The following is a 17,500-nucleotide window of genomic DNA, read 5'->3' as shown; positions in this document are numbered from 1 at the left end:
TTTGGATTCTCTCTTAATTGGGAAGAAAACCTTGAAAAATACAAACTGCTAAGCAGGACTAAAAATATACTTTGATAATGTTAAAAATATAACGGGATGTATTTCCTAGATTCCACAAATATACATTGTTTATTCCAATCTCTGTCTTGCGTGGACTTTCGGGGACCATGAAATCCACAGTCATGACCTGGCCTAGCAGAAGGTGTCCCTGCCCATGGGTTGGATGATCTTTAAGGTCCCTTCCAACTCTAATGATTCCGTGATTCTATGACTACTTTGATTTTCTGAGAGGACCCGTGCATGGCTTTGCCATCTGAACATCTCCTCGTGTGGCCAGCCGAGGCTGCCAGCCAGCAATCCTACCTCCCAGCCTGCCAAAGCTACACGGGGACATCGTGTGCAACCAAAACCAAGGGGTTCAGAAGAAATGATACGTGCAGGAACCTCAAAGTGCTGCAAAATAGGTGCTTTTTAGTCCCAATAGCTCTTCCATCAACTGCTTCATATGCAACTTGTACTCAGAGGTGAATTATTTTGACTAAAACAACAACAAAGGTGCAATACACCTGGTTCGGATGGAAAAGAGGTGCTCCAAGTCTACAGAAATAAGGTCGTTGAAATGACAGACAGGCGATAACTCCGTCTGCAACTAAGCAGCACAGCAAGGGCGACTCTTGCACAGATGGAAACCTTTGCAGCGTTAGAGGCGGCAGGGCCCGTCGAGCTAAAAAGCCAAAAAAATTCTGAGTAGAAGTCTTAGCTCTGACCTGGATTCCCTTCCTAGCCCCAGAAAAGTCGTAAGCTTTCTATCTTTAGTTTCCCCTTATTTCAAATGAGGGTAAGACTCTTCTCTGACTCTTCGCAGCCGCATAGGAAAAATAAGACGTAAGCTGTCTTTATGCATGTAACATAGGACGCTTTCTGAGACAAACAGATAAAAGGAAATGAGAGCAGGTATTGATGTGAATACCACAGAGGATGGAAAACTGGAAATAAACAGGACTTTGCCACTGATTTTCACATGGCCAGGATTTCACCTGAAGGGGCCCGAGGCATAACTAACATGGCACAGTGCAAAGATCATCAAACCAACATCCACCAAACGACAGGAGCTCTCTCCACTACCCTGCTATCACGATCCATTGCTGAACCTACCCAGGCTCAGAGAAGGAGCTAACGTCTTCCTGCAGCACGACATCGGCTGTGTACCTGTGTAGGTATCTCCAGAGCTTCCCACTCCTCCCCGTACCCTCAGAGCTTGCAGGAGAAGAGGGAATGATGGCAGGGAGAGGAGAGGAAAGGGCCCGAGAGCCCCAAACGGGCTGAATGGAAAAGAAAACACGAGTGCAAAAGGACAGGGTGATAGCGCTTTCCAAAGGAAAAAGAATAATTAGAAGCAGCGAGCATAAACCACAAAAAATAAAAGGGGAATGAAATGGAGATCATCAGACTGGGTGGGACATAAAGACAAAAAGGAAGGGGGAAAACCACAGCTCTTCTCTTCCAGGAGGCACCAAAGCCCCGTCAGTTCTGCAGGGGCAAGACTTTCGAAAAAAACACTTGTGTGTGTTTGTGTGCGCAGGGGGGTGTGCGTGGTCACAGGTATGCAGAGACCCCCCAACTGGGGCTGCGTTCTGCCAGAAGCACTCACTGTCCCACCACCTTCTGCACGTGCCGAAATCAAACCTGCTGCGCCTGGGGAACCATCTCTAAAGTCCCTCTAGGGGGGACAGCGTGGGCAGCTGGACTTTCTCTCAGAGAGAGGACTCCAGAGCCACCCAAAAACCACCTCTAGCAATAACAAAAGCAAACATCTTTTGGGCAGTTAGACCTCAGGTTTTGCTTCTTGCATTGGTGGTTGCCGCATGTGGTAGCCATGATGGACACCCATGAAGCCTGAGCAGCAACGGTCTTGATCACAGCGTGCCTTACATTTGATCGACCTTATTCTATTCCTCATTTTTTTTTAATCTCAGCTCCACAGTGAACACCGCCTTGCCCAGCCAGGTTAACCAAGCCAGCTGATGGTGATGCAGGGTTTTTGTCTCCCACACAACAAACATTGACTAGTACTTTCTATTTAGAGCAACCCCACATTGTAAACCTGTCTCCTCCCTTTGATAAGAGCCGTATCGCTAGATAGCATTAATCCCCGTCCCTTTCCTGACACAAGGAAACACAGCTTCGCAGTCAGGGTAGATAAAATCACTGCTCCGTGTAGATTTATTTTTTTTAAGTCTAGTATCGTGCAGAAACATTCATGGTTGGCCCCAAACGACACCGCTATGTCCTGAAGGCTGGTGTGCAAGGCCTGGAGGTGTGTTAGTCCTCCTTGGCTCCTACTGAATTTAAAAGGGCTAGAATATTTTCGGCGTCTTTCTAGACCGGGAAAAAGGCCTTCAGAGACAAATAAGAGTTTCCTGTTCAATATTTCATGTAATGATTCCTCCAAAGGTGTAAACAGGAAAAATGCCTGGCCACTTAGCCAGAAAACGAGTGTCTGCCGTCCCTTCCTTTTATTGCATTTACGTGTTAAAAGTCACTTAGAAGGGGATCTGCCAGATGCCCGGGTCCGACCGAGATGGCGCAGGCTGTCAGATGGCTGGCTGAGGTCCCGAGCCTGACCTGCCTGGGCAGATTTGGGGCGAACGGGAGCCCTCAACCTCTCCCACCCAGCAGGCAGCCTCAGAGGCAGTCGGTGTTGTGCAGCGATCCCCACTTCACCCTGAACATCTGGGCTCAGGCAAACACCGAAGCCATACTTACAGCAAAACCCCCATCTCTAAGCGGTCCCCTCCCAGATTTTTGGGGGTGGTATCTTTTGGGAAGACAACATTAACCCATCGGGGCACCCGCTTCAAATTTTTTTTACGTGTACTCCGACTTCTAGCATGCCATCGGCCCAACCGGGGCTTCTTGGGGAGGGGCAAGCACGGCCCTCATTCTGCAACAGCCGTACGTCATTTCAGCTCCATCGCAAGCCAAAACGCCGAGCGTATGTCACAACTATCAAATGGTCTTTTTAGCTAACTGACAACAGACGCCATTTGGAGTCAGCGTATTTTGATTACGGCGCATTGTTCGCAGGATTCAAGAGCCCACTCGCCTCGCCGTGTTGTTCAACACCAAAATTAAACTGCGGTATAATTAGCTTTGCTCCAGCTACACCTTTCCATCTGAATGGATGCGATACCTGCAAAGGCTGCGCTGGGTATGAAATGTGTTCCTGATTATAAAGCGTTTGCTTAATCTCGAGGGCGCCGCCTTGTTTTTTAAGGCTCTCGGCAAGTCACGCACTCTGGTACGTGCTGCCCGTTATCTCCAGAAGGCTTAAAACTGGAATCCCCATGATTCACTTTTTCCAACACTCATGGCCAAACCCTTCTGCAGATCAGTTCCTCCACTTTCTACCATTTCACAACAAGCCGAATCTGCAGTGGAGGCAAAAGCGGCTGAGCTGCCCAGCTCTGCCAGCCACATGCCAGCGAGCCAGTGGCCACAAAAGCCAACGAGCCTGGGCTACGGGAGCCGAAGGGCGAGCTCCAGGGGTGGTTTGCCAGCCTGAGGTGGCCGTGGCTCCCTGGCTGCCTCCACCTGCTTATTGAGGGATGGCTTGGAAGCACGGCTGGCCACCAGAGTCACCCAAAAAAGTTGGGCTGAGAGGTCCCTGTGGCCTCGCTGTGCCTCCCAGGGAGATTCTGGAGAACCCCATGGGGCTCGTAGCAGTGTAGGGCTCATGGCATGGCCCCAGGTGGACCTGTGCCTCGGGACAGGCAGAGCGTCCGCCACCCTACCAATGCTTCCAAACAGCCTCACAGCTCTGCTCCTTCTGCAGAAGTTACAGGCGGCACTACTACTTACTCCTTCCAGCGCTTAAGTTTATCCCCTCCCTCCTTTAAATACATTTTAAAAGTGGTAATTACTTGGAAGATAGCAGAAGTGGCCAAAACCAAAGCACAAAGCCACCAAAAGCAACTTTCACCGTCAGCCTTTGGATTCAACATAGCGCTTCCCTGGAACACCAAACAGAAATGTTTTGCTTTCTTTACGTTATGTTCTCTATGAACAGAGTGAAATAATTAATTACTTTAACATCTCACTTCTTATTCTTACACATCTCCTACACCTTGCTATCACTGTATGACATATAAATTAAGGTTCAACCCTACCTGATGACAAGGAGAAGCAGAAAATCTCAGCTCACAAGCAACTAATCGTCTCACCCCAAAACCTCAGTGACAAACCTGGGAAGAGCATCCGCATCTCCCCCTCCTGCCACCAGCAGTGCAGTGGTCCCCTCCTCTGCCCCTCCAGCATCCCTGTACCAGTTCTCACCCAAAGCATCTCTCAAACACTTGTCACTGTGGACCAAATCCCGGCTTGAGGCACCCACATGCATTTAAGAACAAAGTTAATCCTCCCTGCACATACTAGTATGTGTATACCCTCACTCTGGCTTTAAGTAAAAATAAAAAAAGAGATCCTTCACAGAGGTTATATGAACGTAGCAAAATGCAGTCGTATATATGGTACTTTTTCCATAAAGCCGTGCCACAAAGCACTGCCACGGGCCTCATGGACATGGGAAAGGCACAACAACGCTCTCCTAGTAGGTGGAAACCACGCTAGTAAAACTGGTTTGCGCAACAGGGAGGAGAGCCAGGAGCCTCCTGGGGTAACACAGCTGCAGAATCCGCCGGGCAGAGAGGGGCAAAGGAGGCAAGGGCTCGAGCACGGCCACCACACTGCTGCCGGTGTGTGTGTGTGCAGAGTGCTCCGGGCACCTCTTCCCGAGCATCCCTGCAAACAGTGGGCACCTCATCCTGAGTATCCCTGCAAACACCATGCACCTTATCCCAAGCATCCCTGCAAAGACCAGGCAACGCCAGGAAGCTGCCCGCCGTCAACTTGCCCATGTGCTTGAAAGGCTTCTCTCTCTGTCACCCTCCCGCCGTGGTGATGCCCAGCGGCGTCACTCAGCCGCTGAGCCCCTGCTTGCGTCAAATGCTGCCCAAAAAGCCTGTGTGAACACAAGCGAAGGAGAGAGCCAAGTTGTGACTTCCAGCGGCCTCGTGGTGACACAGCTGTACCCATCACCAAGACAGCCACATCCAGGATGCAGCAGAACTGCTCCCCCATAACACCGCACAACAGTAGCCAGGAGACATCTTACAAATTACAAACCACAGAGACACTCCCCACAGCAAAAACCCAGACAACTCTACCTATGCGAGGTACCTCCGTGGCGCGGGGGTCAGCGGAGCAGCTCGGGGGCCAAGGCCACCATGGCACAGCACATCCCTGTGCCTGCACCCCGAGGAGCCGAGGGGTCCTCCGCACTGGCTCAAGCCTAAAACCGAAGTGCCACCTACAGAGTCCCTGGGCACTTCTCCTTCCTACAGTGTCCTCCCAGGAGGGTTTCTAGCAAAGGGGCTAAAAATATTAATACTTAGCTTGCCGGATTAAGCCAAGTTTTGGCAAGCGGCCACCATGCACACAAGAGCACGTGCCTCAGGTGGGTGCTGAGCACCAGCGAGCAGGTGACAGGGACATCTCTGCACACCCCACCCCAATGCCATGGGGGGGCAGCCCATGGACAACCAAGCCAGGGGTCGAGACTTTCACATCCCCAGCGAAACCACAGCTTGCCCTGCTTTGGTGCAGGGCACAACGCCGATGAGACTGAACTCGCTGTGCTCCAGGCTTCAGGCATTTGTCTCCAGCATTTCTGTTTGCAGAGGCGGCCGTAGCCCCGCACACCGGCAAACGGGACAGACAAAGCCCCAGAGTTTTTAATCTGCTCTTCCCCTCTCCTCCCGAGAGCTACGCGGCCTTAAATGGAGCTATTTAAAGCCAGCGTTAAAAACACCAGTGACGGTCTGACCTTCTTGCTGACAACAAAACCGGACCAAAACCTACGGACCAACAGAACGAAAAGAAAGTTACAAGGTAAAGTTTGCATTCCCTGAACATGTGCCAGCTGCGAGAATCTTAGATTACATCGATGCAGCTTTCCAAATTTGAAATACAATCATTTTCTGTATCAAGGGCCCAGGAACCCTAATGGAGGCATAATTAGGCATTGATGCCATGCCCGCATGAGAGAAGCTTGAAAAACTTAAATAAACTGTGAATGGCAGGATTAATACCGCAGCTTTTCATTTTGTCCAGCTGTTTGAATACAGTACACTGCCTGTGATGGCATCAGCTGTTGCTTTACGCTGGGTCAGTATTTCTGAAGTTAAAACAGGCAGTTCTTTTAAGCAAATGAAGAATTACCCCTCTTATTGTTGGCCTGTTTATTTCAGCAAAGAGGGTCTGGATGCATATTTGCTTTATATTAAAAAAGAAAAAAAAAAGGGGGGGGGGGAAGCCAAACTGCAAACAAAATTAGCTGGCCAGATTCAAAGGCTGGTGACGCTAATAAGAGAATTCTAATTTACTGCGATGGCCTTTCAGGACGGAGGAGTAAGTAATGCAGTTTTGGAGATCATCTGCACAAGTGGGAATATCATATAGATGCCTGGAGAGTCCTTGAGAAAATAGCTCACCTCGGCCCTGATTGAAGAGGAAAGACAATACTTTGGTGAAATAGAATTCTGTATTTCTAGGAAAGGCTCCAATAGCAAATTGCTTACTAATGCAAGCAGCCTTATAAATTTTATTATGAATGGAATGGGCCACGGCAGGAGTGTGACACGGCGCAGCATTTGCACACACAGCTTAGCCAGTAAAAAGTAAATAAATAGGTTACTTATAAGCTCTAGAAGACACCCGAAAATACCTCTAACCAAAACTCAAGTTCAGTGAACTCCAAGCAAGAAAATACAACAGCTTCCAAAACTCTCTCACCATTATTTTTTTCGCCAGGTAAATTAGTTCTCCTACAAGTTAATTTCCAACCCTTGGGTTTATGGGTGGAAAATAACAGCTGAAAAAAGTTAATCTCCATCTCCTCGCTGTCTTCAAAAACTGGCTCATCAGCGGATGGGGAAGAAACTACCTACGCAGGGAACGTGCCAGAACAGCAAACCGCCATCGCAAAATAAAACGCTGAGGTTACCGGGCACAGGACTGATACCAGGGGGAACCTAATACCACATTCATCTGGGAAACACACCCCCCCAACAAACTGCAGCCCCCCTGGACTGGGCGCAGGCAGCTCTCCCCCTTGTCTGTGCCACCTCGGCCCAATCCAGCCCCAAATCCTTGGCTTTCCGATTTTTTTTTTTTTTTTCCCAGGCGGCATTAAAAACAATATCGCTCTTGAGCTGCAGGAGCAAGAGAGGAGGGTGCGGAGCCCCGGCCGGGGCGATGACGAACACCAGCGGTTAATTGCCGCTGCGGAGATGAATATGCCTAATGAAAAGCTTACCTAAAGCTCGCGGGGAGCCAGCGCCCGGCCGGCCCAGCCTCCCCAGGGCGGCGGGCACGAGGCCGCCAGGACGCTGGGGAAAGACGAATTAACTAAAAGTTAATGTGGATGTTCTCATTCAAAAGAAAAGTGGCCTACTCCAAAGGGGATTAGGCTAAAGTGAACTAAGGCCACTTTACTTCTGAATGAGAGCATCCACACAATAGTGCAATGCACTTTAACTAATGCACTTTAATTTTACACCCAATCAATTTGTCTTACCTCTCCTGAGTGTCCTTGTGTGGACAAACCCAGAGATTCATCGAGTTTTGAGGCCAGGCGGGAACCATTAGATCAACCCATCTCACTCCCTGCGTGTTATGGGCCATTGCCTTTCACAGTTATCCCTTTATTGATCCCCAAAACTCATGGATGGCTAACGTATAACCTCCGACGGGGGCGGCGGGGGGGAATCCAACATTTCTTCAACAGGGTGCCTGGCCTGGATTTGAAGACGCTGGCAAAACAAGAAGCCACTTGAAAAACAAGAAGCCACCATGACTTTCGGCAGCCTGTCCCGCCGTCGGCAAAAGGAAGAACGGCCAAATTTGGGCTCACATCCATTTCTTTCCATCCTGCCTTTCCCCAAGTTAGCAAGGAAATGGCAGTCTCTGTCTTATAACTTTTAAATCTTTTTTTTTTTTTTTTTTAATTGCAAACAGACCCTTTACTTTCAGGACAAACTCTGATATTATTTTTTTTAAATTCAACTCAACAATGTTTAAATTTGGAACATTTGCCCAGACACCTACCGATGAATCTCAAACCCCCTTTCCCAAAATCCAGTAACCCCCAGAAACCACGCACCGCCTGCGCCATCGCCTTCGTTCGCACAATGACCCACGTAAGCCTGAAATTCCTGCATCGGAGATTTGCCGATCTTTACCTCTCAGAAATATACACCCGAAAACAAATAAATGAAGCCGCGACGGGAACAACCAGGGAGGCAACTCAAGGAGCTGAGGCTACGGAGGCGATGGGGAAGGGGGATGAAGCTTTCCAGGGCTCTTGCTTAAATTAAAAAAAGGAGTCCCGAGGACACTGGCCTGTGGGGATTCTGCTCTCACCTGCACTCTGAGGCTGGGTTACATCTCTTTTTTTTTTTTCTTTCCTTTTGAAGGGAAAAGGCAACCATGCTAAACACACCAAAGAAGAGCTGAACCAACTGCCGGCAAGTTGCCTTTAAGTCATGTTACAGAATATCAGCGGTGGGTTAGATATGGAGCCGTGAATCGGGGACAGGAATACACTCAAACAAGGGAAAACACGAAGTACGTGCTCCATTAGAGTTACCCTCTCCCAATATTGCTGCGACTGCAGGAAAAAAACCCAAACACAAATATAAACACTAATTTCCAAATTAGTCAAAGCCTGCTCGGAGCAACCGAACATCGAGAGGTGACACTGCAGCGCGCCCCGGTCTCTCCTTCTCCCACACAACCTCCACCAGGAAACAATTCCAGAAACCTTCAAAAATCTTACCGACCAGTTCGAAACAACCCTTCTCTTTATTTTCTTAAATTTGTTTAGATTACACAAGATCGCTCCTAACTGCGTGCTCATGTGACCGAAAAAACCCCAAACGCAGAAATGCGAAACAAAACAAAAACAAACAAAAAGATTCCCTAATTTAAAGAAGCTGTGCCGGATTTTCGCTGCTTTTTAAAGCAGTATTTATCAGCGCGACCTACGCTTACTCATGTTGATTGAGTGCGATATAATCTGATTTTTTTTAAGTGCTAACATTGCCCACTCCGGGCTGCAGGAACCCTTCGGCGAGCAGAGCCCGCTCCCTTTCTTGCTACCTGCGGACGAGCCGCCAAGGAAGACTCCCAACCTCAGCCATAAAGCCTAAATTTAAGCTAAAACTCTTTTTTTTTTTTTTTCCCCACGACTTCCTTGCAAACCTTCAAGTTGCCCCAAAACAACAATCTGCGGGTCCCTCATGCAAAGACGCTGCGAGCTCCCGCTGACGGGAATCCCTCGGGATACGCTCCCAAACGTTCAGGAGGAGTTCCAGGATTACCTGGGGTTTAAACTCGGCTCTGTCGGGTTTGATTCTCAAAAAGGATGCAAAAAAATTAGGAAATCAAACTACCCTTTGCAAGAAAAAGGTAACTTCAGCAGGAAAAACTTTCCATGGAAGTTGGGCCTGAGCGTGCAACTTAAGGAAAGCAGCAAAGATTATACCCAGCTGTAAGGACAGATCCGTTTGGGCTCTTGAACGGTTTAAAAATGAAAACAAACCCAAACCCGCAAAGATTCTTGAATTGAAATCATAAATTAAAGAAAATATATTCAATCTCGTACCTCCTTAACACCACATTTACTTGCTTAAAGAAACGGAGAGCAAAGAAAACCTTATTTCGCTAATACAATTTCAGCCACAGTGTTTCAGATGAGAACAGGTCCGGAATATAAATTAACGAGTTCTCTCTCTACATTAAACAGTCTGCCAAACTTGGGCATGGTAACAGCTCCTAAATATCACAACAACAAAAAACTACCTGAAAACAAACAAAAAAGGATTCACTGGCTCAAGGTGGCGTAAAGTCAGTGGAAGAAAATTAAATTTTGAATCTCTTAAATGTTATTTTATCGGCCCTCCTCAGAGCTCTGCTTGGCTGTAACTCTTTTATTATGCAGAAATGAATTCTACCTTGCACCCTCTGTGCTGCATCTATTATTTTGACGCCTGGTCCTCCAATACAGAAATACACATACTGAAGGCAGCAATATTCTTAGCTCCCCCCACTTAAAACCATACATGGTTTGAAAATACTTGCGAAGAAGTCCCCGAGTAAAATTGCATTTCTCAGCATTTTTTCCTTCCCCAAAGGCATCGCTTTTGTGCTGGCTGCAAAGTATAGCTAATATATTTGAAGTATTTGGGAAAGTTAGTCTCGTCATAACCGGGCGATGCCCTAACCAACCCATCCGCCTTCCGATACGCTACATATTGCGTCCCAGTTTATGGTTCTTTCTTTGTAAAGAATACATTTGAAGGAATTCTTCCATTTTAAAAAAAGACGCTCTCTATCCGCATTTTGTTTAGAGAAACGCCGCAACTGTGCGCATTTAAAAAAAAATAATCTATTGCAACATCAATAGAAGTGTTGCTTTATTATATAAATATATATATATGAGATATACTATCAGCCAAGAAGGGCCATCTAAAACGCCACAGTTGCAAACATTTAAGACTGTAACAAAAATGACTGAGACTCCAGTATCAGTTTACTATCCTTCAACAATTTCCCTGACAGTGGAGTCAAATAATGTTGAATTATGGACCTTCTTACAGGAAGTCTTATTTCATGTTCATTTTTTGATCATTTCCCTCCTAGTCCCTATAGGAATTTGGCTCTTTGCCGATTTGCCTTTAAAAGTTTCTGCGCGCGTAACTGGCTTGCGCATTATTAAATTATAATTTTTGTCAAGTAATACCACTGCGGGTTTGCTCAACAAGTTTATTTTCCGTAAGAAAGTACTGTTTTGTCCCTAAAAAATCCATCTTATGCTGCTAAGGCACTTTATTTGAATATAGTGGCTACTTCATAGCATGTTTTCCTTAAAGGGCTTTCTAAAGGCTTTCTGTAGACACGCTCTTGTAGGAGAATTTTACAGTTCGGACTAGAGCACCTGGATGCCAAGGTGACATGGCTTCAAGGAAACAACCCCATGGTAATAGTTTAGAATTACCTAAGAAACTGTATTTTTGCTATCTAACTACAGACAGTCTCTGGGGGTTTTGGCTGTTTTGTTTTGTTTTTTTTTGAATTGGAGGGAGTTTTCCCATCCGCATCACGCAACAGCTGTGTTTTAAATTTTTCCGGGCCTCTTACAAACATTTGAAAATTTAAACATGCAAATGTTTGAAAAGCTAATGATTAAAAAAAGGAAAAAAAAAAAAAAAGGTTTATTTTGAAACTTTGAGGATGGGCACAATCCTTCAGCTAGGGGTTTTTAAAGTCCCGGGGCCTGGTTGATCTCGAGTTCAGTTATTCCCAGCAAAAAAACAAAACAAAACAAAACCAAACCAAATAACAACTAAACTTGTACTTCTGAAACCGGACTGGTAAAAAACAACTCGGCAGGTCCCACCCTGGCAGGCAGCAGGGTCGTGCCCGTGGGAGAAGGATGCTATTTTAGTGACCTATTGCCACTGAGCTGGTTAAATCACTGAACAATGGTTAGCGTTATGGGGCTTTACTTTGCAAAATCTAGCATTAGCGTCATGGCTTTCCAAAGGCATTGAGGGGCCTATAAGGAAAGAATAAATAAGGGGAAACCAATAAATTTATTTAAAAAAAAAAAAAAAAAGGAAAGGAAAAACCCAACTGTTAACTGTAACCTTTACTACCACGATATAAGAAAATCTAATTAAATCCATAATAAAAGCTTTTACACACTTACTACACGACCATGGGCAGGCCGAGGGAGCCGGGAGCCAGCCCCTCTCTCCGGCCGCCCCGGCCCTGCGCGCCCGCGCAGCCCAGGGCCGCGCAAGCCATAAACGCGCACCGCGGAGCGACATCCTAATTAGCCGCCCCAGCGACAAGCACTCAACACCTTATTATTGAACCATTAGGGCCCAGATACTGCCGGCCTCGCCGGGGCCGGACTTGGCACCGGAGTTTACCGGGGGGCGCGGACGGCCGCGCATCCTCTGTTAAACACTCTCCCCCCCCTCCCCCCGCGTAACCTCCGCGGCCGCCCGCCCCCGGGTCTTATCCTCCCGCCTCGTCGGCCGGGTGGGGAGGGGGGGAAAAAAGCGCATTTTTGCGCCTTTTCCCTTCGAGGGGGAAAAGCCAAAGCCCGCGCAGCTCCGCGGATGCCGGGGCTGAGCCCCGCGCAGCGGGAGAGGGCGGCGCCGGGCGCACAAAATCCGCGCTCCTGGCGGAAAAGGTGGGGGGGCGGACATGACCCCCTCCCCCCGACAACCCCAAAACTATAGCTTCATTTCTTTAGCCTTTCACTTTAATAAAATAATGATTCGTTGGGAAAATGGGGTATAAATCTTCATTTTGGAGGCAATTAAAGTGTTGATTCATTCGTGCCCCTGAGCGATTCTTGTAATTTGCTCAAATAGCTTTATGTACCCAGCACTCCAGAGCTTTTAGAAACCCATTTTCTAGTTAGACTTGTTGGATTACAATTTTTATTCAACAGCAGCGAGCCGAGCTTCCCCCGGCTCGACCCTCGCTGTAGGGCTCCCCTCGCTTTAAGGCGTTAAGCGGGGGCCGCGCTCCCCGCCCCCCCCCCACCCGGGAGCATCTCTCCCGGCCCCCCGGAGCATCTTCTTCCCGGGAGCTTCTTCCCCCCGGGCCCCCGGAGCATCTCCCCCGCGAGCATCTTCCCGGCCCTGGGAGCATCTCCCCGGGGCCCCCAGAGCATCCTCTCCCGCTCTCCGGAGCATACACCCTGCCGAAGCATCTCCCCCTGCCACCCGCAGCATCTTTCCGTTCCCCCGGAGCATCCTTCCCGGCCCGCCCCGCAAAGCTTTTCCCCATTCGGAGCAAAAATTGGGGGAAAAACACCCCCCCCAATAAAACATATATGCGCGCAGAAAACCCTTTTAAAAGTTCATGCCTTCCTTCTAGCCTGCCTCCCCCGTCACGGCACCACCAGCAGCCGCCTAGCCTTGGGCAGACAGGAGAAAATATTTCAGATACTGCCCCCGCTGCAACGTAACGCACCTATAAAATAATCTATAAAATAACTCCTGGCTGCCAGCGCTGGTGATAATGGCAAAGCAGCTGAGGAAACTCCTGTCTGCTTGACTGCGCCTTGCTTGAACAAAAGGAAACCTCCAGAGTCGGGAGCTGATTACTCCTAAGACTGTATTTACGAAGCTGATAATCAATAAGAAGAACTTGGGCGCGGGCGGGGGGGCTTTTTAGTCAGAGATTTTGTGTGTCTGCGTTCGGGGTCCCTTCTCTCGCAGCCAAAGCGCTGCTGCCCCTCGGGTTGGGAAAAAAAACAAGCCGACCGGGAAAAGCCCGCAGTTTTACCAACTCGGGGGGAAAACAGCCAAAAAGCAACCAAATCTCAGCCGCCTTCATCATTGAGGAGCTTAACTTAGCTCTGGGCACCTCCTGAATTAGCCCCGAACGCTCCCATTAAAAGGCAAAGGCTCCCGGGCGAAGCCAGCGGAGGGGACAGCCGCGGAGAAGAAGAGGGGACAGGGGACAGCCAGCTTTCCCAGCTCATCCCTAGTTCCCACATCGGCTACAGCCGGCATGAAAGGTTTGAACCATCCCAGACAAACCTGGACACCGTCAGAGCCGCGCAAGGCTTTGCTTTGGGGGTTCAGATAATTTTATATATATTTTTTTTTTTTTAAAGAGAGGGTTTGAAAACTTGAAAGATCAAGGGAAATAATTTAAAACCTGGGCCCGTTTTATTTCTCTCTCTCCTTTTTTTTTCCCTCTATTAAGTAAAATAAAAATGGCGCGTTTGCAGCAGGCAGGCGTGCACAAAGCAATGTTCACTGAAGTCTAAAAGCGTTCGGCCAAGGAAACTGACAAGACGGACTAATGAACCGTAGAGACGGGGAGAAAATAGCCAGTATTGCTAGATTCAAACCCCTCTCTGTCTTCCCGGACCACCTATCTTCGGATTTTATTCTTATTTTGGTCAACGGCTCCAGCCTTCCTTTCCTAAGCCACCAAGAAGCCAGCGATTCCCGGATACCACTTCTATTATTGTAAAGGGGTAAATAAAATCAAGACAAAAATTAAAAGCGACAAGAAACAGGACGAGTTGGCAGGCGATGCTTTTACAAGCTCATCTCGCCAGGGTCGAATCCGGGAGCAAGCCTTAATGAAGCAATAATAGCCACATTATTCAAAAATTTTCATTTCGATGGAAATTTATCTAAAAGGGACTTAATCATATGCAAATAATAAAAGGAGGCGTAGTGACCCAGCGAGCGATCTGCATACAAATTTCAGCGTGTGCGGCGTTGGCGAGATCATGATCATACCTGATCTGTTAGATTTGCTGATCTTGTTATGTCTTCACTGTCCGATTTTGATCCGCCCTCTCTATCGTCTATGACCAAATCGATAGGCATTTTTCCTTTCAAACAGCTAATATACCGGTGGCAGAAATTGTCACATAATTCGTGTACCTACATTATGACAGAGGTTTAAAAAAAAAAAAAAAAAAAAAAAAAGGAAAGGGGGAAAGAAAAGAGGAAAAAGGAAAAAAAGAGGGGGGGAAGGAAGAAAATATAATCAGGAATACATAAGTAAAATTGACAAGTGCAACCAGTCTCCCCCCTTCACCCCTGTGACATCAAAAGTCCTAAATAGGGGAAACACACTGCAATTATCCCCCCGAGACCTCTAGACGCATCCAGAATTAGGAATAACTTTCTTTTCTCGCAAAATAGAGATATCCCAGAAAATTGACAGTGACAAGATGATTCACAGGCTACAACATATTCAACACCCGTGTTAAATTCATCTGCTCCCGGAGCTGTGGCCATTAGAGAGGTGACCTGCATGGGTGACATTTAAGGTAAACTATTTAATTTCGTCCAGTTATTTCATCATAAAACCCTTTCCAAAGGGGTATGAGGACAGAGAAAAGGATTTAAAAAAATAAAATAATAAATAAATCCCGACGCACTGGGCCGAAATACATTACAGGCATCCGTGCCCTGAAATCCCCAGTCGCTCTGATAGACTCGTACCTGAGCCGCCTCAATTAATGGGCAGATTTTAACACATTTCGGGTAGAGCGAGAACAACCTGCCAGTTATGGTTAGATAAAGTGGCCGAGGCTCCCGAGAAACTTTTCAACTATTTAAAAACCTCTCAAAATGTTTATTTTTAGGAGAAAGGGAATTCTCTTCTAGGCCAGCTATCAATGACACGTAAAAAATCCTCAGGAAACCAGAGCGCACTTCCAATTTAATGTGAGCTCGGGTGACACCGCCTTCTTAGAAATTAGCATTCTCCCTCCTAAGATTTCTAAAATAGCCAGCAAAAAACCCCTGCATTTAGGCTGCAATCTCTTTCTTCTGCTCGGAGGTGTACAATATTCCCAGGAACAAGAGACAGACAGAACTATCAACTCTGCTTTGTCTCTGCAAAATGTTACAGGACAATCCGTGCCCTGAGCCTGACCTGCAGATGGCTCTTAAGGAGAGAAAAAAAAAAAAAAAAAATTCCCCATCCCGACTAACTGTAACCAAAGTCTCTTCCCCACCACCACCACCGAGAAAAAAATAATTCCCCCCCCCCCCCCCCCCCCCCCAAAAAATAAAGCACGATTTCAGGGGCTTGGCTGAACCAACCATTTGGAGTCTCATCTGCGGCACCACAGAACTGCAACTATTTATACAAAGCCAGCAAAGTATTACAATGAACACAAGGCCTGGGCGTTTGAGAGCCCGGTTTTAGAGGCTGAAATTGTAATTAAACTGCGAAGAGAAATGGACGCCAGATTGGTCTTGACACTAATTACCAGAAAGAAAGACATTTATGCAAATTTACCAGAAGCCTGAACTTCAGCAGTACTGAAACGGAGGAGGAAGAAAAAGAGAGGGAGAGAGAGAGACAAAAATTACCTTCTCTAATTCCAACAGATGAAACCTTAATACTTGTATGGCTTGAATCATCTGCAAAGATACAAACAACACCAGTATTTATCTCATTCCTGGATTTGGGGATATTTCCCACAGCCGCCCCTGCCACACTGTGTAGCTTGACTTTTCTCTAGTAGTAAATAAAAAGTTGTTTTGATTTATGGCAATAACACTAAAACTTAATAGCGGTGGCTTTGTGCACTGTTTAACGAGAAGCGATCTAGAGTTAACAAAAAAAAACCCCAAAACCAACCCCCAAACCCTAATGCAACGAAGCAACTAAATTATACGGATCATAAACATTTCTTTTAAAAAAGCAAAACAAAACAAAACAATCCTCTAAACACTATCGCTGGCTCCTCGCTTGGCGAAAGCAGGAGCAAGACTCCTCCAGTGGAGGCGAAATATTTGTTTATCCTTAAGGAGAAAAAAATAAAGGGAAGAGAGGAAAGACCTCATTTTTTGGGTGAGTTAACGAAGGGTGCATCACCAGCCACAGCAAACCCCCACGCTTCCCATCCAGCTACTTCAAAGGTGCGTGGAGGGGCTGAGCTGCAGCGTGGGTAAATCCACGCTCCTCTTGGGCTGGTGAGTTTGCCATCAAGCCCGCAAGCTCCCTTTGGATGGGGTTTGCTTTATGGATATCCTTATGGTTTTGGGTTTTTTTTTATTCTTTCCACGCAATTACCACACGGTATTTACTTGTAATTATAAAAACCATCAGCATCATTTTTAAAAAAAAATTAAAATTCCACGTGAGAAATTTTCAATTTAGCACCACCAAGTCACCTCTCCAGAAGACACAGAAGTTTTGTAAAAAAAAAAAAAAAAAAAATAAATGGGAAGGGAAGGGAGGGCGGCGGGGTGGGGGTGGGGAGAGGAAGAAGTGTTGTTAACTCTTACCAAGTTATCCAGTTCAGGATTAGAGGAAAAGAGGGGTTTCTCTGCTCGGATCTAAATATAAGAAAGGGGAGGAAAAGGGGGAAAAAAAAATAATAATAAAAAAGATTTGAAATACGGAAGCAGAAAAAGCAGACGTTATTATTATTTCTTGCTTCATTACACTGTCGGGTCCATTATGTAACCTTTCGTGCAAAGCCCTGACTGCGGGATTTTAGTCCATCAGCCAAACGCTTGAACAAGTGAATCAAATACACCGAAAAAATACCTCCGGAGCTGCCCCGGCAGAGCCCCGGCCCGGCAGCCGCGCAGCCGAACCCCCGCCGGGGCGCACAGCCCGCTCCGGTCCATTCATTTCTTTAAGGGGGAGGTAAATGCCGAGATTTTCCCCATTCATTTTGTTTTGTTTTGGGGTTTTTTTTTTGGGTGGGTTTTTTTTTTTCTCCCTCTTGCAGTAAGAGAGGGGGGAGGGGGACCGCGCATCTTTATCTCAGCAGAGACTTGTTTTTCTCGTTACGATTTTTCTCTCTCTCCCTTTTTTTTTTTTCTTTTACTGTTTCAACCCGGTTTTGCTGACCTGTTTGGCG

General features: G+C 47.1%; 1 protein-coding gene across 1 annotated transcript in view; it reads right to left on the bottom strand.

The window, feature by feature from the left end:
* Positions 1–17,500, bottom strand: part of MEIS1 (Meis homeobox 1) — a 113,431-nt gene that overhangs the window by 91,910 nt on the left and 4,021 nt on the right. The window contains 4 exon segments of the mRNA XM_054194689.1: positions 14,403–14,549; positions 15,996–16,046; positions 16,917–16,967; positions 17,491–17,500. Of these exon segments, the coding sequence (XP_054050664.1) occupies positions 14,403–14,549; positions 15,996–16,046; positions 16,917–16,967; positions 17,491–17,500 (259 nt within the window).

Source organism: Rissa tridactyla, chromosome 3, assembly GCF_028500815.1.
Source record: "Rissa tridactyla isolate bRisTri1 chromosome 3, bRisTri1.patW.cur.20221130, whole genome shotgun sequence".
NCBI classification, from domain to species: Eukaryota; Metazoa; Chordata; class Aves; order Charadriiformes; family Laridae; genus Rissa; species Rissa tridactyla.
This window is presented reverse-complemented; position numbering and strand designations above follow the sequence as displayed.